This window comes from Panicum virgatum, chromosome 1N (assembly GCF_016808335.1).
Source record: "Panicum virgatum strain AP13 chromosome 1N, P.virgatum_v5, whole genome shotgun sequence".
NCBI classification, from domain to species: Eukaryota; Viridiplantae; Streptophyta; class Magnoliopsida; order Poales; family Poaceae; genus Panicum; species Panicum virgatum.
Genome location: NC_053145.1, coordinates 56642070 through 56665105, shown reverse-complemented (window position 1 = coordinate 56665105; position 23036 = coordinate 56642070). Strand labels below are relative to the sequence as shown.

Here is a 23036-nt window from a genome sequence, read left to right as displayed (position 1 = left end):
CAATTTCATCAGTTCTTTTTCTCTGGGATTACTGAGTTAAAGTTGACCGATTTGACCGACTTAAGACAAAGAAATGATGAATCGGTTGCTGCTTTTATCCAAAGGTTCAGAGATGTCAAGAACCGATGTTACAGTTTGGTTCTGTCCGATCAGCAGTTGGCCGATGCATCATTTAATGGGCTCTTGCCGCATATTAAAGATAAATATGTATCGCAGGAGTTTGAAAGTATTAGCCAGATCGCGAGTCGGATGACAGGAGAGACTCGATCCTACGAGTCCAAGAAGCCTTTTCAGAAGAAGATCAACTATGTGGAGTATTCTACTAATGATGAGTCTGAAGAGGAGCAAGAAATGGTCGCATCGGCTGAGTGGATACAGAACAGTAAAAAGCCGGTGACATGTCTGTTTGGAAAGAAAGAGCCTGAGTCGTATGGGTTTGACATCAACAAAGCCGACAAGATCTTCGACTTGTTATTGCCGGAGGGGTTGATCAAGTTGAAGCCATATCAGAAGATTCCATCGGAGGACGAGCTCAAGAATATGAAGTATTGCAAGTGGTACAACGGCACGTCGCATGATACAAATGAGTGCAAGGTCTTCCGACAACAGATTCAGATGGCTTTCGAACAAGGGAGATTGAAATTTGAGGCTCCCAAGAAGATGATGAAGATCGATGGGCATCCTTTCGCCACAAACATGGTTGATGTGGCCAGAGATGAGGGTTCTTCTCAAGCCAAAATTCTGACGTCACCATCGGCCAAGAGATTTGGGGCTGTTGATCCTAAAGTGCAGATAGCGGCCGATGAGGTCAAAGGAAAGAATCCGATGAAGGATGTTGGACGTTCATCGGCACCACGTAGATGTGTAACGTCTCAAATACTGTTGAACAAGTTTCGACGTGATCGTCAAAGGCTGCAACGTAGAGAAGAAGAGGAACGACGCGAACAAGATCATTGGAGGTGTCCTTTCTTTGTCTACTGCTAGGAAGAAGGGTTGACATTGCCTTCGGCATATGATTGTCCCGAGTGTAATGGTCAAGGCAGCCGATCATATGAAAGGCCACGTTATGAATCCTATCGGCGTGAGCGCACTCCTGTGCATGATCGGCTAGGAAAAAGGGTATCAGTGCATGATCGACTGGGGGGCAGGACAATGCTACGTGATCCTGCTGGGAGAAGAGTGCCCGCACACGATCGGCTAGAGCAGATGGCCGATGAAAGAGTGCAAGATGATCAGCCGATGCAGAGAGATCCAGAACGCGAGCCTGATCGCACGGATCAATCTCAATGGTGCCCAGGGGGTTTGACCAGGTCTCAGAAGTGACGTGTTCAGAGGTTACGCCAGCTGGAGATCATTGAGGAAGAACAAGAACAAACTCTGAACAAGAAAGGAGTCAAATCACAAATCTAGCGTGTCAAGGCTAAGGCCGATGGTGAATCGGCCAGTAATAATTCCACACCGATCCAAACAGTTGGTTCTTCAGAAAGTTCCTAATGGATGAGTTCCTAGAAGAAGAAGGGAAATTGGGACAGGGATTTACGTCGGCCGATTTGTTAGAAGAGATTGATATTGGAGATGGTGGTAGACCAAGGCCGACGTTTATTAGTGCCAATTTAGATCCCAAATACAAGCAGAAATTGAAGAGTTTATTAAAAGAATACAAAAATTGCTTTGCTTGGGAATACTATGAGATGCCTGGCTTGGATAGGTCTATTGTGGAACATCATTTGCCTATAAAACCGGGATATCGGCCACACCAACAAGGAGCAAGACGGTGCAATCCTAAGATTTTGCCAGATATAAAGGCTGAGATCACACGGTTAATTGAAGCTAATTTTATTCGGCAGTGTCGTTATGCCGAATGGATTTCTAATGTGGTTCCTGTTTACAAGAAGAATGACAAACTACGAGTGTGCATTGATTTCAGGGATCTCAACAAAGCTACGCCGATGGATGGTTACCCTATGCCGATAGCTGATATATTGGTAGATGCTGCTGCTGGGCACAAAGTGATCAGTTTTATGGATGGCAATGCTGGATACAATCAGATTTTTATGGCATAGGAAGACATCCACAAGACTGCGTTCAGATGTCCAGGACATCTCGATTTATTCGAGTGGGTAGTCATGACCTTTGGATTAAAAAATGCCGGTGCTACGTACCAGAGAGCCATGAATTATATCTTTCATGAACTCATCAGCAAAATTGTGGAGATATACATTGATGACGTGGTTGTGAAGTCGAAGGGGCACCAAGAACATTTGGCCGATCTGCGTAGAGCTTTGGAATGCACCAGAAAGCATGGTTTAAAGATGAATCCAAACAAGTGCGCTTTTGGTGTATCAGCTGGCCAATTCTTGGGTTTTATGGTACATGAGCGAGAGATTGAAATTAGTCAGAAAACTATATCAGCCATCAACAAGGTTGAAGCCCCTATTCGAAGATTTATATCTAATTTGTCGGGAAAAATTCAGCCGTTTAGTTCTTTACTGAAGTTGAAGGCCGATCAGGAATTTGTATGGAGAGAGGAACATTAGAAGGCATTGGATGAAATCAAATATTATCTGGTAAATCCTCCGGTGTTGGTTCCTCCCCAAAAGCACAAGCCGTTTAAATTGTATTTATCGGCTGATGAGCGTGCTATCGGATCGGCCCTTATTCAAGAATTTGAAGGAAAAGAAAGAGCTATTTATTTTGTGAGCAGAAGGTTGCTGGATGTTGAAACCAGGTATTCTCCTATCGAGAGATTGTATCTTTGCTTATACTTCTCCTGTATCAAGCTTAGACATTATTTATTATTGGCTGAATGTGTTGTTGTGAGCAAAGATGACGTTATTAGATATATGCTCTCATTGTCGATTTTAAAAGGGAGAATAGGGAAATGGATTTTGGCATTTTTAGAATTTGATTTGAGATATGAATCGGCTAAAGCAGTTAAGGGTCAAGCTGTAGCCGATTTTGTTGTGCAACATTGTGGACTAGAGCTAAACATGGTAGATATTGTTCCTTGGACTTTATTCTTTGATGGATCTTCGTGTGGGAACGGTTCTGGAATTGGTGTGGTGCTGATTTCCCCTCGAGGGGGGGGGGGCAAATTTTGAGTTCTCATTTCCGATTGAAGCCTCTGCAACCAATAATCAAACTGAGTATCGTGCTATTCTCAAGGAAATTCAATTACTTTGAGAGATCAAAGCCGATGCTATTGAGATTTTTGGAGATTCTATACTGGTGATTAATCAATTAGTTGGAGAGTACGAATGCAAAGATGATATTTTACAATTATATCATGAAGAATGTCTCCGGCTGCTGAAAGAATTCAAGAAGATAACTATCGAGCATGTTCCCAAATTTCATAACAGTGATGCAAATCGGCTGACTCAGCATACTTCAGGATATCGGCCGATGGAAGGAATAATGGCCTTGGAATTAACAGCCAATGATTGGAGGAAAGAGATTATTGGTTATTTGAAAGATCCATCCAAGAAAGTGAACAGAAAAATCAGATTCCAGGCAATCAAGTATGTATTGTTGGAGAAAAATTTATATTATCGGACAATTGATGGGATTTTACTCAAATGCATTGATAAATAAGAAGCAAATGTGTTAATGGGTGAAATTCACAAAGGTGTCTGTGGATCCCATCAATCGGCCTATAAGATGAAATGGGTGGTCAGGAGGAACGGATATTTTTGGCCAACGATGCTGGAAGATTGCTTCACATATTATAGAGGTTGTCAAGAATGTCAGAAGTTTGGGAGCGTGCAAAGAGTTCTTGCGTCAGCCATGAATCCCATAATCAAGTCGTGGCCGTTTAGAGGATGGGGAATTGATTTGATCGGCCAGATATATCTTCCATCCAGTAAAAATCATAAGTTTATCTTGGTGGCCACTGATTATTTAACCAAGTGAGTTGAAGCAATTCCTCTGAAAAATGTTAAGTCAAAAGAGATAATTGAATTCGTCAAAGAACATATTATCTATCTATTTGGTATTCCACAGACCATTACGACCGGTCAGGGTACTATGTTTACATCAGATGAATTTGAGGAATTTGCTACTGGAATGGGGATTAAATTGCTGAATTCTTCTCCATATTATGCCCAAGCTAACGGTCAGGCAGAAGCATCTAATAAAGGGGTCATCAAATTGATCAAGAGAAAGATTGATGAATATCATAGAAAGTGGCATAATGTGCTTCATGAAGCTTTATGGGCATACAGAATGGCTTGTCATGGCGCTACAAAGGTGTCTCCATATCATTTGGTATACAGACATGAAGCTGTTCTCCCATAGGAGTTGAAACTTGATTCACGGCGTGTCACGTTTCAGAATCAATTGACGGCCGATGAATATTCTGCTCTAATGAAAGATGAATTAGAGGATTTGGCTAGCCATCGGCTGAAGGCTCTTATAAATATTGAGGCGAATAAAGTCAGCGTTAGCCGATGGTATGATAAGAAGGTAAAAGCCAAAACTTTTGAGCAAGCCGAATTGGTTTGGAAGTTGATACTGCCGATAGGAACAAAGAGTTCAAAATTCGGCAAATGGTCGCCAACGTGGGAAGGACCATTCAGAGTAAACAAATGCGTTCCTGGCAATGCTTATATTTTAGAGATACTCGAAGGGGAAGAATATTCTAGAGCTCTTAACGAAAAATATTTGAAAAAGTATTACCCTAGCGTTTGGGTGGATGGATAGCCGATTAATTGAGTTACGGTTGAATTGTTATGGCCGACACGATATGTGTCGCCCTTAGTGCAAAAAATCTACACAATCTAGATTGTTCAAATTCGGGTCAGAGTTGGTTTCTTGCAATGTCAATTGGGAAATTGCAATGGGAATTGGCAAGAAAAGAGAAATACTTCATTAATAATACTGTTTACAAAGGGGCCGATCTGAGGATCTGGCAGATGCAGCAAAAGATTGTTTCTAGGAAGATGCTACTCCTAGAAATCTAATCATCGGCAAAGACGTTGCCGATGACCGCCTCTATACTGACATCTTCGGAGATGGCAGCTGCTGCCATCTCCATGTCGTCGGTGAGTTCTTCGAAGACCCACCAGTCCTCGCTGCCCAGCGAAAGGTGGACCGGTTCGATCTGCAGGAGGTCGTGACTAGTTTGAAACTGGGCAGTGGCGAGGGCTACAGCAGCGCCGCGGCAGACCCCATGTCCGGCGACCTCCCGGACGCGGTTGGGGATGTCTTGTAGACGTGCAGCGACGGTGTCACTGCGAGCGTTCACCGACCTGGTCGCGGTGGCGGCTGCGGCATGGAGGGTTTGGACCTGCGACTCCAGGACTGAAGCAATGATGTCAGAAAAAAGAGTCAGAAAAATAGGAGAGAGCAATGCTTCGGAAGGGGTAACTTACAAGCGACCCTGGAGTCGGCGGCGGTGAGCTGGGCCTGGAGGGCTGCCCGATCGGATTGCGCCGCCTCCAGTTCGGCGGCAAGGTACTGAGACCAGATAGTCTCCTGGGAATAATTCTGTCGAGCTTCGTCCTTCTCGCGAAGGAGCTGGCGAATGTTCTCCTTGGTGCTCTCGGGAACACCAGGGAAAGGGGGTCCCTCCGAGTTGGAGGAACCAGAAGAGGCATCGTCGCTTTACAGAAAAGAGGCAAAGAAATTAGAGATTGAAGTTGAACAAAAGCACGGCAATTCGAAGATGGAAGAAAGAGGGGCTTACTCCACGCGGCGACGGATCGCCGGTGGGGCATTGGAGGGACCCTCATCAGGGCGCTTGGAGCCCACCATTGCTACAGGAAGACCTAGAGTTTTTTTCTGAAGAAAGAAGAGAGGAGGCTCTGTAGCTAATGGAGACTTGTTGCCGATACAAGGACGGAAGGTGATATTTATGACCCAGTCTGGGTAAGTGAAAAGACGAAAGGTGAATCGGCGCGTTGGGTTTGTGCGGACGGAAGGTGAAAGGCCAGGGGCAAAGAAGAGTTTTACCCGATTGTATGGGGTAAGCCGTATGCACGGGGTACGAGAAATAGCTTTAAATGCTGGTTGGAGTAGTTTCGGAACAAAATAAATTATTCCGAAACTGGGGGGCATGTGTTGACATCGTTTTTTTGACATGTGTCAAAGAAGGTGATTTTTGTGAAGAGAAGGTGGCCGATTTGAAAGAAACCAAAAGATGCACAGTGTTGGAATCGGCCGACGGAGTCTGTCCGATGGACCAGAAGAATATTCTGTGAAGATGCTGATCCGCTAGCTCTGGTGCTCGGCCGATGGAGAGTTGCCGATGAAGTCAAGGAAGGAGAAGAGGATCCGGACTCTACGAGAATCTTGATGATTCGGTTATAATATTTTAAGTAGTTTATCTTTTAGATAGTCTTTTCTTTAGGGTCAACTAATATTTGCCGTGATCGGTTAGGACTTGATAGCGCTAGGCTATTTATATTAGTTGTAAGGGACCGGAAAAACTTGATACACATCCAATACAACAAACTTTACAATTCCTTTGCACTTTTTCGGCGACTTCGCCTTTTCACTTTTTTTCGACGAGTTCTTTCAAGTTGATCAAGGACGCCTCACATTCGAGCGACTTGATTTGCTGGTGAGTTTTCGTTTTACCGAGTATATTTGAGCTTTAGCTACCGGGCGCATCGCTGTGGCTTCGTTCAAATCTATTCAAAAGTTATCGAGTTTATCTTGGCTTTGACTTCTGGGAGCATCGCTGTCGTCTCGTCTAGATTTATTCACCAATTATCGATATCGGCTAGATTTGTAGGTTTTCCTATGCTTTTTGGCCATCATCACATCTAAAAACATACTAGATCGGCTTTAGGTTTTGGAGTAACACTTTTGTTATCTCAAGAGCCGGTTTAGATCTGTTTTTAGCTTCACAACATCTGAGTTACACATTCGTAGCTTAGATCTTGTCATACATACACGATCGGCTGTTCAAAGCCGGTTTTGTCATTTAGTGTATCGGTTGATCCTGCCGATACGCTCGTTTACTACGCGCTTGCATTTAATATCTTTTTATCGTCTATAGTATCGGCAAAGCTTGCCGATACGCCCATCTGAGATATATTCAGAATCCCAGCCGATACACTCTCGAATTTGACTTTGTTTTCTCCCTTGTCAATTTCAGGTCAAATTGACTGGCACGCTTGGTTGACTTTCTGTGACTCGGCGAACACTTGCCCTCGGATTCCAGTGTGTTGATTTTTGCATCAACACCTGCATCTCTACTGACATTGCTGGTATGGGAACCTCTTGTGTACCTTCCTCTGGTGTTGGCTCTGACTCTTTGAATCCCATTGCCTCGTAAAGCTTGTCCTCATCAACAACTGCTTTTGCTGCTCCATCATCATCACCCTGCCCTATTATTGTTAGAGTACTACAATCAACTGCTATAGGCAAATCACTAGGTATTTGTTATGGCGAACAGCATGTTTCCCCACAACCTTCAGCATCATCTACCATAACACAAGGCCCTCCATTACGATCACTAGTGACACTAGAGACACATTTACCTTTTGAAGCACTCTGCTAGCTTTTTCAGTATAGCCATCCTTCATCACAACATCTACTGCAATAACAGCCACCCTCTCATCTCATCTTTCCTTAATCATCTGGTCAAAGTGCTCATCCCTCCTAATCTTCCACTCAGACCCAGTATCTTGGTCAAGAACCCACATTGAAAGTGTTTGAGATGGCCCCCAGATTATCTTTGTTGATAAGTCCTCGTGGAATTGGGCTAGTGTATACCGACAATTCCTATCCAACCAAATCTCATGATCCTGCTTTGCTATTTCAACTAGTCTGTACTCGCCATCAGCAATGAATTTAGCAACCTTAATGACTAGTCTAAACGCATTGCCAGGATCAATCCTGGCATCAGGGCAAAAATCAAAGAAATGATGAATTAGACGCTACTCAACTCATCCAATTCATCCTACACGGCTCGGTTCAATAATCACTTACCAAGGAGGGCATCCACTGCTATCCATTTGGATACGACCACCTCTCCACACTACATCACAAGCCTACGCAACGATGGAAAATGATCAATCCAGGAATGCAAAGGCGCAAGACAAAAGTAGAGTCCATGACCCCTAACCCTAAGCCTGATGCACACTGGATCTGGGTGAATAGCGAGCGAGTTAAGGGTATGTACCTTTGATTCGTCGAGGAAGGAACAACCGCCGGCCACCAAGGTTAGCAGATGCGGCCACCGTGGTGCAGGGACGGGGGTGGGCAATTGGAGGCGGCGGCGACTCGGCTCGGGCGCGGAAGACGGAAGAAGGAGGAAGAAGAAGAATGCGACAGAGGAGAGGAGGGCCGAACAACATAGGGTTAGAGACGACACATTGGGGAGAGCAAATGATATGCAATCTAGTTAGCACAACTCATAAAGAGTGTTGGGGAGAGCTAGCTAGTCAAGAAAATGCCTCAAAAAACTCAACAAAAGCCAAGGAACCAGCAGCCCACGCAAGAGAGGGCCAAGGGGTATAAATACCCACCATCAAAAAACTAGTCGTTAGAGCTATTAGTGCAGACCGGTCAGACCGGTCTGGTCTTGAAACTAGCCGTTACACCCCGACCGGTCAGGGCCAGAGACCCCCAAACCACTGTTAGAAGGCTCCTCTTGGTCCATCAAGTCAAGACTTGATCATCCAAGAAGTACTAAGTTATTTCTCAAAAGTTTTCTCTCAGGATCCTCACTTGGGTGACCTATGAACACTTTTGACCGAGTCAAATAATCAATGTTGCATCCCTCTTGATAGTATGGCATGCCTATACTCAAGATTAAATATAAAACACAATTTAATTACTTGAGTCTTGAATCACTTCAGTCTTGCCATACTTTGACTTTGTCAACTTTGTGAACATTGCATCCTCTTTTCTTGAGCAAATCTATAATTGAGCTAGTGACTTAGGAATTCTATCTCTTAGGAAAATATGTCCTTGAATCCTAGTCACTACATAATATTTTTGATGGATTGCATTGCTTCTCCCAACATGGCTTAGATATGATACTTCGAAAACTCCACGGATACTAGCAACTTCACCCTAGCAATTCACACATTGTAAGCCGTCGCTTCACCAAAACTTGCTTAGTCCCTCGCACTAGTCATCTCGGTTGGTTTCTTCACCACTTACCCTTGCCACATTGAGCTAAGCTTTGCATATCAACAATGAATTCCACTATTCATTCTCATGTCTTCATATTGTTGTAATCATGAACCTTTGATCCTTTAGTCAAATAACTCTTCACTTTGCCAAGCCATAATTAGAAACCTTCATTGATCAATATATGAACACTTGTTTCTGTTTTCTTTCACAACATGCTTGACTTTCAATAATATTTGCCTTTTGTTTGATAATATATAACATGAGCCAATATCAATAATTGATTTGTAAATAAATCCCTGCTCATGACAACTTCAACAATATCGTTAGTGCTTTAATTATGTTGTCAATCAATTCACCAAAACCCATTAGGAGCCTAGATGCACTTACACATCTACCCAAATTTCTCCTGATGGTGTCTCAAGCACTTGCTATAAGTGATCGTATGTATTTTGAGTTCCATTTGAAGATTAAGGGTGATGAGGATGTCGATGAAGATTTCAGCAAAGGTTATCTAGTGCACAGTGCCATCTGTCATTGGAAGCAACCCATGACTAACTCTCTGGATAATGGCCTGAACACACTTGAATTGGTGAATGCTCTTGTTCCATATGCCGTCCGCAGTCAGTTTCTTGAAGGGGCGATCTGATTTCGTAGAAAAAGTAACTGCTTGAACTTCTGGGCGTACATGTCAGTCTTCCGAGCAATGTACTATGGTAAGCCGTCCTTTCCGTGAGCAGTTGTTAGCAAGGTTAGGTGTGTAGCAAGACGGGGCAGAGGCCGCAGATGCGTTCTATTCAGTGTCTTGCTAGAGGGAAGGGGATTCGCATATCTTTCATACAACCATACACTTCAAGAGTTGTTAAAACTCGGTGTCTTCACATTATGCTACATAATGTACGTATTATATTTTTTACAGATCAGGCTTCGTCAGCAACTCTCCATTTCGCTCGACAGCGCCAACAACTAGGTATACCTGTGGTGGCTCGTTTAGCTCCCATGCTCGGGGGCTGGACACAACTTCAGCGACTCAGCTAGTTCCATGCTTGGGGGCTGGACGTGACTTCGCCGACTCATCTAGCTCCCATGCTCGGGGGCTAGACATGACTTCGGTGGCCCGTCTGGCTCCCATGCCTGGGACTGGGCACAGAGGACTTTTCGGAAGATACTTATCTTAGTCATTTTTTTTCAGGGATTTATCCCGAGAAAAGAGGCACCTCAAAATCAAGCACAAATCCGAGTATGCTACGATGTCTTAGATCCTTCTTTCCAAATTCTGAGATTTGGATACAAGGCTCGGTGGACAAATCCAAGTATTTGAAAAAAATATTTGATATGATTCAAGATTTAAGATGCTCGGGGGCTACCCCATAAGGAGTGCAATTGTCCATCGCACTCTATATCTGAAGATAGGTTTCACCCGAGGGCGTCAAGACTACTCGAGCAGTAGCACCATGCAGCCTCGGTGCAACCCAAGAAGTAGTCAGAAGGTATATTCTATGTGAACTTCAGGAACCACTCGATGATAGCTTTAGAAGTATTCGAAGAATTGCGACTACTTGGCTACGTAGAGCTCGAGGGCTTGTCAGATCTAGGGCCACAGGATCCCTGACGTGGCACAGATCTATACTAGACATGGGATGGGGCATGCCCTATACACATACGTTATGTAACTACTCGTGTAAATCTAGAACTAGCTGGATTAGATAGAAACCATTCGAGTAGTACTCGGGAAGGACTCTAGGTGCTGCACTGACCTAGGGTTCCATGTAATCCTGCTCCCCTGTCTATATAAGGGCGGGCAGAGACCCGTCCAAGGCATACCCTAACAGACCAATTCCCTTCAGGCAATACAAACTGTTGGTATTTTGCAACGTCACGAATAAAATCCGCAAGCGCACGGATACCACTGTAGCTTTCACCCAAGAGTATTCCAGGGTATCGTATCCACTAGGGAACGTGAGTACACTATCTACAGGTTCAGGTTCATCCAAGGACACACATGCCGGTGTGGAGAAGACAGAAGAGAGGACTTTCTATATCTAGAATCTATGTCTAGAAGAAGAGATCATGTCGCCGTTATAATTCGAGCTAAAGGTATCGACTGGCTTATACAAGCCGATAGCTCCAATATGTGCTCTATCTGATATCCTAACATGGACGATTACGAAAAGGCTCGAACAGGGCTGTCACCACCTGCCGGCTACCTTTACAAACCGTGGGACTATCAGACAACTGAGTGGTATAGTCCAGCCTAGACACCACGTCTACGCCTTTCCTTACTAACCTTAGCCCTGGCCAAGACTACCCTTTTCTATCCAGGGTCTTAAGCTAAGATCAAATGCTACTCGCTAGCATACACATCAACTAATATAAGGTAGATATGATAACTTGCGATCTAAACTCTAATTCCAAATAAAAAAACAATGAAAGTCTCGAACACTTACAACCGAATAAGCATCCGTCGAGGTACAAGCGGAGATGAGTGCCGACAGACCCGTCACTTCCCCCGACTCCTCCTCACTCTCCTCTTCTTCTTCTACACCTCCTAGTCTACCTAAGCATCTAGGATGAAGGCCTCAAGCTCCAAGGGAGAAATGTGAGTTGAGAGGGTGTGATGTGTGTGTGTGTGTGTGTTCATTCCTCTACCCCTCCCCTTGTATTTATAGGAGGGAGCCACCCCGAGATCACAGCTCTTCTCTGCAGAACCGACATTGGGAGCCATTGAGGGAGCACCACGTGGCAAAGTTGAGGCGGTGGGGCCCATGGGCCTGGTCGGCCGGCCTCCCAATGGGCCCACTGACCTCCCCTTTCGGTCCATGGGTTCCTTCCTGGGCCCACTTGTCATTGGCACGGGTATTGGCTCTTTTACTGTTGGTTTCTTGCTCTGGTGGGCCATCTATTCCGTATTCTGACACGTGTCGCGTCCTGATTTGCTGGAACGTTATGTCCTGGATCAAACCACACCATTATACTGCAAAATCAGCTGAAAATCACCTGCACACATTCTAGAACATCACCTGTGGAATCCGTTAGTAAATAAATCTATCCTAGCATTTATTCCACATTTTAGTCCCTTTTTGTGCAGGAGTTGACGGTCGAAATTGATCGTTAATGACCGTCAACACAAACCACAAAGGATGTAGGGTATTACGCAACTCGCGGCCCGAACCTGTCTAAACCCTTGTGTTGCTTGCACCATCGTGTTCCTGATCTCGGTGATCCCCTACGCAACTAAGTACTACCTAAGGGTATCCCTAGGTGTACGTGACAGTAAAACACCGACAGCGGGTCGGGCCATCGGGGAAGGGGGGCAATCCCCAACCCGAACCTGAAGTACTTAACGGGGCAAAAATGACCCCCGTCACTATTCCCCACGGATCCCCGATCCCTGACTGGGCCCCGCAGGTGGGCGACGCGCTTCAGGCTCGGCATCGAGGGGCGGGCGGTAGCGACGCTGCGATGGTGGCTTGCGATGGTGGCGGTGGTGGCGCTGCAACAGAGCGGATCTGTGGCACGGAAGGCTTGCGGCAGCCAACAACCAGACGAGAGGAACGGGGAGGACCAGGGAGCGCCGATGTGGCGAAGAGAGGGAGGCTGAAGTCTGGATCGGGCAAGGCGGCGCTGGTCACCGGAGGGTATGTAGACATGCATCGGGTGGAGTCTGGGGAGAAGAGAAGGAAAGATGCCGCTAGTGTCAGATGGGGCTGGCGGGGTCAGGCAACGAGCGGCACGCCGGTGTCGGAGGGGCCGAGCAACACATACAGTGGACGGCAGCGGTGGAAGGAAGAGGAGAGGCCGAGAGGGAAAGACAGTGGCAGCGGTAGATGGGGAGAGGAGAGGGAAAGGCAGTGTGAGGAATGATTAGGGTTGGACTACGTTATTGGGCTATAGTAGTTGTCTAATACATGAGTAGTGTTTCTGTTTTTTTTAGTTTCGGGTCCCCGCAGATCTCTACGGGTCAAAAACCCGCCCCTCTCCCCTGCCCTGCTTCGTTTCAGGGCCCCGACCCGGTCTCACCACGAGGGAGAAACTCCCCCGTCCCCGCTGGTAGCGGGTCGGGTCCCCGCAGGGACCCGCCCCCATGGGGATTTCTACCACCTTGAGTATCCTTGATAAGAGTTCGAAGCGTTTACTACCACTTTCCAAATCACTTTGCGAGTGAGCAAAAATGATACATTGGAATGTGGAGAAATTGTTCACCTCATTCTGGAGAGCACAGACAGCCATGAATACATTATTTGAAACAATTTCACTAGTTTGATAATCTAAATCAAGGACCATAAGAATAGGAAGCAAGTTAAACAATATATAACAAAGTAAGGTTAATTATGAGCTCCAATAACAGGGTAAGCATATCAAATTATCTGCATCATTACTATAAAAGCCAACTTTGTTACCCTTTATATATGCAACTAAGCCCATGTCAATAATCCTATTTAGCCCACTGTTACTAATTATGATGGGTTTCTTTTAACGATCACACAATTTTTATGTTTCCAGGATAAGGATCGCTCCTCGGATGTCTAACGCCCAACGATCAACACGCAATACCTAAGCATCCTACATAAATATGTAGGTGAAAAATTATTAGCGCCATATCCATGACATCAATGGCCATTGGAATAACTGAACATACAAGTTCTTATAGCTTCTTGCTTTATTGCTAGCATGAATAATTTACAACACATCCAAAGTGGTCTAGAAATGTGTATGAGGAAAACTGAAGTCTAATCAGCAACTGAATAACTTTTAAAGCCATGGTAAGTCAAGAAACCGAGAACGCAAAAAGGTTCTTTCTCAACTTCAAAGCCATGCAACACAGAAAAAGTCAAATATGTTTCTTTCCATGGAGCACTCTAGAATTAGTAAGACAAGTGTTCCCTTTCTAGATATTTTTCGTGTAGCACTCTAGAATTATTAATAAGTAAAATTAGAAAATGGTAGAATATTTAGGAATTCTCTAGAAAGGGGACAGTTGTCTTAATACATTGGTCACCCTTGGCCTATAAATAAATAGAGACCCCCTCCCTTATCATGGTATCCATCCATAAGCATGTGGTAGATGAGAAGAGGTAGTGCTAGATAGGAAAGAGCAAGAGAGAAGGGTGAGTGCTAGACTAGACTAAAGAAGCGAGTGTTGTATGCTCTTATGTATTGTTGTGTTACAATAAAGTCTTGTTCTTGTAAGTATTAGTCTCCCGGTTAAGCCATATAGTTAATTAATGTACAAGTTGTGATCCATCAAAGGTTGACTCTATCACCCGGGATCACAAAGGGATTGTGCTTCATCGAAGGTTGGCTATGTCACCTGGAAGACCTGGAAGCCACCTTCATATGTTGCTAGGCTCTGCCACTCGGAAGTAAAGAAAATGGATTTGTCGTCAAAAGTACCAAATACACTAAGTCCTCAGCTTACTAGGTATTAGGGCAACTCTAATTCCCAACAAAACAAATCCCTTTAAGCATTCTTTCATCCTCCATTACTTCCCTTCTAAAACCCCTCACAAAACCCACATTCTAGCACAAAACTCTCTCTTTCTGGTTCTTCATTAACCATGCCCCCAAAAAGAAAAGAATCCTTGGACAAGCTGCTCAAGTCTCAACCGACAGAGAGTAAGAAGAAAAATGAAAAGTTTTTCTAAATCCACTTCCTGATGTACGAAGCAACACAATCGTCGAGTGTTCTGCGATCATGCATTTGATTTCCCCCTTCTTGACATGCCTTTGATCCCCACCCCACCCCACCCCACCCCACTTCTTGATAGTTTGATGAGCACTACCCACTGTTCATAGCACTACCCACTGTTCACCCTCGACTTATAGTATTTGTCATTTACATATAATAAAGTGATGAGCAGCATTCTAGCTGACCTGGAGCAGCATCGACGAGTCAACTCCCAATGGTGATGGGAAGAACCTTAAGTACAGTGGAGGAAGGAGGTTTCTCATCCAGATCAGGTCTGGAATGGATAGCCCCTCTACTTAGTGGTCAACATGCAGTACAAGTGGAGTGACTTGTATTTTGAGGCGTTGCACAACAAAGGTTTGTTATAGTTCAAAGCTATCATGTACTTATGATAATGCACTAGTGCTAGCATGTCTTTATTTGGTTGTTAAGGAGAGTAATGGACAAACCATAGTTTAGAGCTCCGATGTATTTATGATAATGCTTTTATAGCCGTGTATGTAGAAGTGAAAAACAAAAGTGGGCATGCTTCGCTCGGGCTAAAGTTGATATTTTCTGTACGTAAACATTACTATAGTTGAATGAGGTTCTACTTAATTTAGAACTAGGTTCTTCAACTTTGATGAGGAGTTGTTTAGATACTTATGCAATGTCCTCATGTGGCCTTTGACTTTGACTAAATGAAGGTTGCCATCTCTTTTTTTTTCAGAAACCTGGTTTAGGCTAAAAGATGCTCTACTAGCGATTCCGTCTCGGTCGCAAGTGCCCTCTTCTTACTTTTTCATTCAGCCTTACAAACGTTAACGGATTCGCAATCCTTGTTGGTCCCCTAGTATTTTTTACAAGCATTTTTTACTGCCCATGAGCGTATCTTGAAAGGCATGTTCAAGGTTAAGGCTGTGTGTGTGGGCATTGGGCAAACCATCTGGATCTGCCTCCCATTCGTCATGCATGTCCAATCACTTCATTGATTGGGCTCTTAGGCCGTATAATTTTTTTTTTGCTTGGAGGAGAATAAAAACCCAACGGTCTCTTCTGGGAGTTGGGATGAGCGAAGTCACGGCAGATGAGGAATAGGCCAAGGTTGTTGGGGCTTACAAATTTTGTTAGAAGCGCCCAATAATCTCTATTGCGCTGGGAGCACTCAAAGTAGATGTGCTACATACAGGTTCCGGGGAATGGCAGATACTAAACAGTTCCCGCTGGCCTTAACAGTTCCATGTGGCATTTCAGTAGTTGGTACATGCCAAGCATCGCTCAATCTTCTTTCACTAAAATGTAGGCGCACTGTTGGCGCACCAACAGTAGGATCAGTAAAATAAAATGGTACCATTAGAAGTTTATTTCAGTTGAGAAAATAGCATAATAATATTAGAAGTTAGACTTCTTAGAAGTAACGTAAATATTTTAACTTTATTGCACGGATGTACCACATTTCCCAGCCAGTGACTGGCCTGGCGCACCGATGCATTTGGATGTGTACAAGAATATTTGGTTCTTTGGTGTGCCTTGCGCACCTTACTAGCGAGCGTCTCATCGTCTATTAGAAGAAAGTAATATTTCCAGCTTATCCTCATGCTCAACAGTGGGGGAGGGATAAATCACAGTTAAGGCAGAAAGCAATAATAAATATAGAAAAAATGCAGATAGCATAAAATCACATAAGGCGATTACTTTATTCATAATTCAGCACTTTTGATACTACTAGCATTTTCAGATTGTTAATATTTTGGCTGCAGTACTTACTCTTTCATGTTAACGGCCTCTTGAGAAGCTTATTATGTATCTAGAAAAACAAACGGCATATAATTTAGAATGGAAGACCCGTTCTAAATTATATGTTTACAGTTCAACTGAAATTTACAAATCAAGAAATATCCTGCTGGAGGCTGAGGTCTATTATGCAGCAAGTCAGCAACCACCATCATACACCAAAATTTTTTTTTAAAAAAACTGAAACTATTTAATAGGTAGGTAGGGACACAATGTGTCCTGTAGCATCTTCACACCAAAACACTGCTCTGCAATTATACCGAATCTTATGCATCAAATGTTTGTACACTGTTATGCCAAGTGAAACCACTCATCCATTTAAGGCGAAAAATAATACAAACTGATAAGGGGTGTATATTGATCAACAAGGAACGCTGGCGCCAAATATACAAACAAAAATACTCCCTACCAAACAAACAGGGCACGAGGGGAGAATAGATATCCCAGACTACAGTGAATAGAAGGACATAAAGGAAAACTGTCTGGTCTGCCCTGGCCTGCCCCCTCTGCTGAAGTACGAGGTTTGAAGATAGTCATCACAGTATACGCGCTTTATAATCATGCATGACACCGTACAGAGACCTCTGTGGATCATTGAAATAACTGCTCGATGGAGCTTGAAAGATTTATCTGTCACTAACACCTTATCTCGTATGATCCTGCTCTCGTGATGTAGCGAACCCACTCAACAGTGTTGTAACCGCTCTTCTCCCAGACCTGGAAAATGTATCACATGAGGATTTTCATCTCAGATGTTGCAAGGTTTCATATCAACACTTGTTCTACATACCTTAAGGAACCGAACACGTAGACCAGAAGCAGTGAACATTGGAACCTACAGGAAAGAGGCATCAGATAGAGCATGGAGGACAGTGTTGAGACTTGAGAAAGTACTCAAACAACATAGCCATATGATCAGTTAGCATATTCTATCAGAATGACCTAGCATGGGAAGATATTTTTCATATGACACTAGAAGGCAATGCGTGAACAAACAAGTTCTAAACACTACAATTCAATTTCTCGTGTAGGCCCAAGCTCAGTTCATAAACAAAGAATATATACTCTAGCCCTCCGCTACTTCGCATTTTCAGTTCTAACTTGCAGATGATAGATGAAATTAAGTACAGATCACAAAGGATCTTCAAAAGGAGGTGTGGGTGTAAACTGTAAAAAATACCTGGAATTCCATCTGAATAGGTGGTCTGTTCCATGACTTCTTTTCACCCATGGTAGAGATCAACTCAACCTCTGCACTCATAGTTGCCTCAGTCTGTCCAGGGAATTTCCTGATCCTGTAGTGTTTTAGAATTATGTCATCAGTTCAAATACACTTATCACTCGTGATATGGCTGAGTAGAAAAAAGTTCCAAAAACGTAGCAACTCCAGATGTATGCTCGATGAAGGTAACCAGCACATACTTCCACACCAGTGAATCAATCGAAGCATTGTATTTCGCTTTGCCTGATGTTGTTTGGAAGCTAGTCTTCGCTGTCTGCTTTGGAACTGGTACTTTGACAACGACACCTAGTGCGAACATCTTAGCACCAAAAACACTCTTGACCTTTGACATTAAGGTTCATGTCAGTAAAATCAATTATGAATCCAACAATCTAAATATGCCTCACTTACTTTCACATTAATCTCCATCCGCGTTCGACCCAATTCCTTAATTGTCGGAAGAACACGGAATGGAAGGTTTACACCCTCTGTGATTCGGTACCTGTAACAAAATTTATCCATCAGAAGCCAGCCAAAATGCAGTTAATAAAATTTGGTCTACCAGGGAAGGAATTAAAAGCATAAAAGAAATTGAGAAGACTACTTCATCAATTCAAATTCACCATCTGGTGGCACAAAGCTGACTGTCTTTTCTGAGTTAAATCTTGTTAAGTTGACACACTGATGGAACGTGACATCATCAAGTTCTATGGTCTTTCCACTGTAAGAAATAGAAGACAAATGTCAGTAAAAATATAGCAGAAATAACAAAATAAGAGGTTTACAAGCTATCAACAATAGTTAAGCAGCAAAACAGCCCACAGCTTTCTTTGAGATTTTATAATAACTATGAAAATAACCTTTTTGTAGGCCTGGACTTCAGTTGGGCTTCCTTTTCAAGCCCAATCTTGTCATTTAATCCCAGCTTCAGATCAGGCATTCCAGAAAGGAAGCACTTCATAAGAATCTTTCCTGTCACATCACATCGCAGAACACTCCCTGCAGGAATGGCAGATATAATGTGCACAAGGAACATCATTTAATACAACAAGGAAGACAATTGAGTAGCTCGAAGGATATGGGTCCGTAAAGTACCTTTCGAAGACATGAGAAGGTTTACACTCTCAACTATGTCCAAGAAAACCTGAAAAAAAGAGATAATATTACCCCACCAGTGATGAATTGATGCAAAGATCGGGGCAAGATAAGATAACGTGAAACAGATTTTCAAAAAGGCAAACAATAAAACAAAAATTAGTACACAGCAATGCATAATATGTACAGGAACTAGGGTGCGTTTTGGAATATATGCATGATCCTGGACATTGCAAGTGCCATATGCTGTACTGGGACACATCACATCGCTAGTGCCTGCTCCCAAATACACTTAAAGTTTAATAAATAAATTCAGGTACCTCATTCTTCTTGTACATAAGACCCTCTCTTCTCCAACCAACAGCACCAGTGACTTGAAGGGTCGCATTTGGAACAGGCTTGTCTGAGGCCTATCAGCACAGAAATTAAAGAAAATAGTACTTAGATGGTTTCATAGAAGAACACCAATCAGCATGCAGCTTTTAGTAAACTTTTAGCCCATCGTATCAAATTTCAGATCCACGTTTTCTGACCTTTGAGGAAAATGGTGACCGGACACCTTCTTGAGTTATATACAGCTTCAAGATTTCAGGTGACAGATTTTGAGGATAACCAAAATCCATAATCTCTGCACAGTATCAAAGACTGTATAAAGGCACAGAAATATCAATTATAGCATTGAGTGAAATAAAAAACAAGATGCTGCATTACCATCAAGAAGTTCGTATATTAAAACAAAGTTATTCCTTATGGCATCTTCATCAAAAGCTCCACCAAAGTAGGACTTAAAGAGAGCCACTGCCTGATAATTTCAAATAATATTCAGCCCAGATAATAAACAATGACATAGAGCACTGCAAAATATTTTGGCAAGCTGCAGGATGATGTCTAGATCTCTGGATTTAATTAATAAGGGCTAAAATCCAATACCTCACCCTTAGCAAATAACAAGTTCTATTGCAATATAAAGCCAACCTTTGTGATGTAATCCTAACATTATAATAATTCAAGTTAATGAATCCATATATTTATACTCCCTCTATCATGAAAGAGTGCCTATTACACAACTTGTAAAACTGTCCAGTTCATTAAGTGACCAATTAGAACCACTTTGTAACTATATATCTATACCTATTTCTAAAGCGAGTAAGGTTTCCACCTAAATTTTTGGTTTGGTCCGTCTAGTGTTATTGACATGTGGGACTTCCCGTATACGAGTCGGACCAGCCCTCCATAAACGACTACTATATGTATCCGATACTTATACCAACTTTGTCCGTAGCAACGCACGGGCATAATTCCTAGTAATATATATATATATATATATATATATATATATATATATATATATATATATACTCAATCATATAGTCTCCCAAGTCTCGATGTATGCTTCTACCCTTTATTTTCTTTCCTCAAACTGACACATTCTTTGCTTTCCGTTATGGTTTACAAGACCAAGTCATCTCTTCTTTACTAAAAAATTATGAAATTAATATACAACAATGTGGGAGAACAGGGTGATCATTTATACTGCTAAATTTATCAGTACTTGAGATGTATATTTAAAATTCACAAACCATCAAGGTTGTACAAATGACTTTGCGGGCTATGCAAATTGTGTTCTAAAAGTTTCTATATAAAAAAAAAGAACTTGCATACCTCGACTACAAACTTGAAAGCACAAGCAACATTAGCATTGCTGCTAACCACAATCACAATATAAACATTACTGATCCTCATGTAAAGGAAGGAACAGCCTCCTATTTGCCGAACAGGACATGTGCCAAGTTCTTTTGTTTGCATAATATGCATCCTGAACGCATCAACCATATTTCCCCTGCATAACAGTACATGAATACAGTGGGATTTAGTCACTAAATGTGAGTTGACCAAGTAAGCAAAACATGAAATTGAAAATGAAGGGGGTAAAATGCATCTGCCAGAGTTGATCGTTACAGACACAGCAAGATAATAGATGACAGTATGATTGTGATGATCTTGATACCCTCCTAGTAATTTACATCTTTCCGCATCATCGAGAAAATAATGTGTATGGTATTGAACATATGCATTGTAGGGGAAATGATATAACATGTTACCTATGGAACGAATGCAAGCCTTACGCAGATCCTAAATTTCAAAATAGGTCCAAATGTGCAGTTCATAAAGTTTCACTGCAAACATTTCGCCTAATGTAAAAAGTAACTGAGAATGACCAAGTCAACTGCACAGTGATAAAACTTGTGGATTAATCACTAGATTGAAATGATAAAACATTAACACTTAGTAGCCTCGTACACAGTCACGTCTTCCTTTAAGGCAGTCATACATAGGTGAACAGCTCTAGGAGTCTAGGTGAATACTTATAACAAATTCCCCGAATCAGTGATTAGGCTCTTTGCTCCACTTCAGAAGGGAAGTATCTCCACAGTTCCTAGCCAGAAAAACTTAACATCATTTCCAAATTCCAACTAATCTGGATGACAACAACCAGATTTTAGCGCCCGACGCGTGAGTCACCAAAGCTATGCCTCCCGTTTCAGCTCCGTCGAGCTAAACCTTCATCGCTCTCTAAGAGAAATGGATAGAATTCTACAATCCACCACAACTAGCCCTCTCGCGATCTACGCAGCCGCGAGCTAGAAAGGAACTAATCGATGCCTCCAGGAGCCACTAGATCTACAGCTCCGAGCCCACGAGGGCACAACATACCCGACATCGTCGCGGTAGAGGCGGTTGATGAGGACGTCCCCACGGAGGTTGAGGAAGTAGATGGCCGACGCCGCCACCGGCATCGTCGCCCGCGGCCCGAGCGTCTGGCGCCGCCCTTATCTCGGCGCCGGTTCCACCGCGCGCGTCTGGGTACCACTCGAGCGCCGGTGATCTGCAGGGTCGGGGCTCGCCGGACGGTGAGGAGGGCGCGGGGTTTGGTTAGATCTCGCGGCAGCACGAGCACCAAGTCGTCTTCCCGTCCCGGAGCTTTCGGTGTGTTCAATTTTTCAGAATAGACCTTTCTCGATGGCGTATTTGCTTAGTCGCCTCTGGACGTGACCTGGAATTGGGCCCACGAAGCTTCAACTTTCAATTTCAGCTGGCGCTGAGGTCCAGCACTGGATATTTCCCTTCCAAAAATGAAACACTGCCAGCAGAAAAGTAATAACATACAAAAGAAAAACTAACTTTGAAGAAAACACAAAGATGAGTTCAGGGTCCACTCAAAAAAGGGAAAATTGGTTCTGTAGCACTGAAAGATCGCGACTTCTGTAAAATACCACCGAAAGCGTGAGCCCCTGTAAAATACCACTGAAAGATGCAGACGTTACCCAAATTTAGCATTCCGTCAGTTTTCCTTCACAAAACGGTTCCAATCATCCATTTTTAGAACAAGAGCTGGACATAAAATGACCCATATGCCCTTAGCCCATAGAAACCTTATCCTCTGGTTCGACTCCCCCTGGTCGGTCTCGGTCTCCAGACCGACGCGCGCCCCTCCCCTACCTGCACCGTGCGCCGCTCCGCGCCCTCCCTGGTCGATCTCCCGGGCTGCCACCGCCCCGTCCCTCCCGCATCTGGGCGCCGCCGCGCCCTCTCCCGGCACTGGGCGCCGCCTTGCCCCCGCCCGCTTCGACGGAAGGGGCCGCGCCCGAGCATCCCAGGCAGGGGTGCCCTCCAGGCCGGCGAAAGGGGCGCGTGTGCCCTCCAGGCCAGTGCGCGCCAAGCAGGGGCGCCGCCCACGCGCCCTCCAGCAGGGATGCATCCACCAGAGATCCCCGAATGGCAAGAATCATATTCTCCCATCCCTCCCTCTCTGTTACTGCACATGGTTCATCTAGAGTTAGGGATCCTCAGGTTGATAGTAGATGGAAACAGATTTGTTGGTCAGATTCGGACCGATTGTGGTATGCATTGGATATGGTCAGTAGTGATTCACTGAAAATTGCAATAAATAAGACAGATAGGTAGGTAAGGTAAGAAATATTGTTGATTTGTGCACTGTTACTATTTCAGGATCGATGAGATTGATGCTTGTAGAGTTGTGGTTGATGTCTGCTCCTTCTCAACAATTGAGGATGGTCGATCTGTATACCAGAAGGGCAGACAATTGGAATGGTGGGTAGATTCAGAGAAGTACTCCATCATTGATATGGGGAATGATGTTGCGGAACACTT

The 23036-nt window shown here is 43.7% G+C and overlaps 1 protein-coding gene across 1 annotated transcript; it reads right to left on the bottom strand.

Moving 5' to 3' along the window:
- Positions 1-16790: 16790 nt before the first annotated feature.
- On the bottom strand, positions 16791-21878 carry LOC120656862 (AP-2 complex subunit mu). Its single transcript, XM_039935056.1, has 13 exons — positions 21579-21878; positions 20526-20703; positions 19575-19665; positions 19397-19491; positions 19184-19273; positions 18864-18912; positions 18629-18767; positions 18373-18489; positions 18180-18270; positions 17969-18111; positions 17727-17841; positions 17337-17381; positions 16791-17263 (listed from the first exon to the last, which is right to left on the bottom strand). Exons 1-13 carry the CDS (start codon positions 21659-21661, stop codon positions 17183-17185), a joined length of 1317 nt encoding a protein of 438 aa, XP_039790990.1. The 5' UTR covers positions 21662-21878; the 3' UTR covers positions 16791-17182.
- Between the last annotated feature and the right edge of the window lie 1158 nt (positions 21879-23036).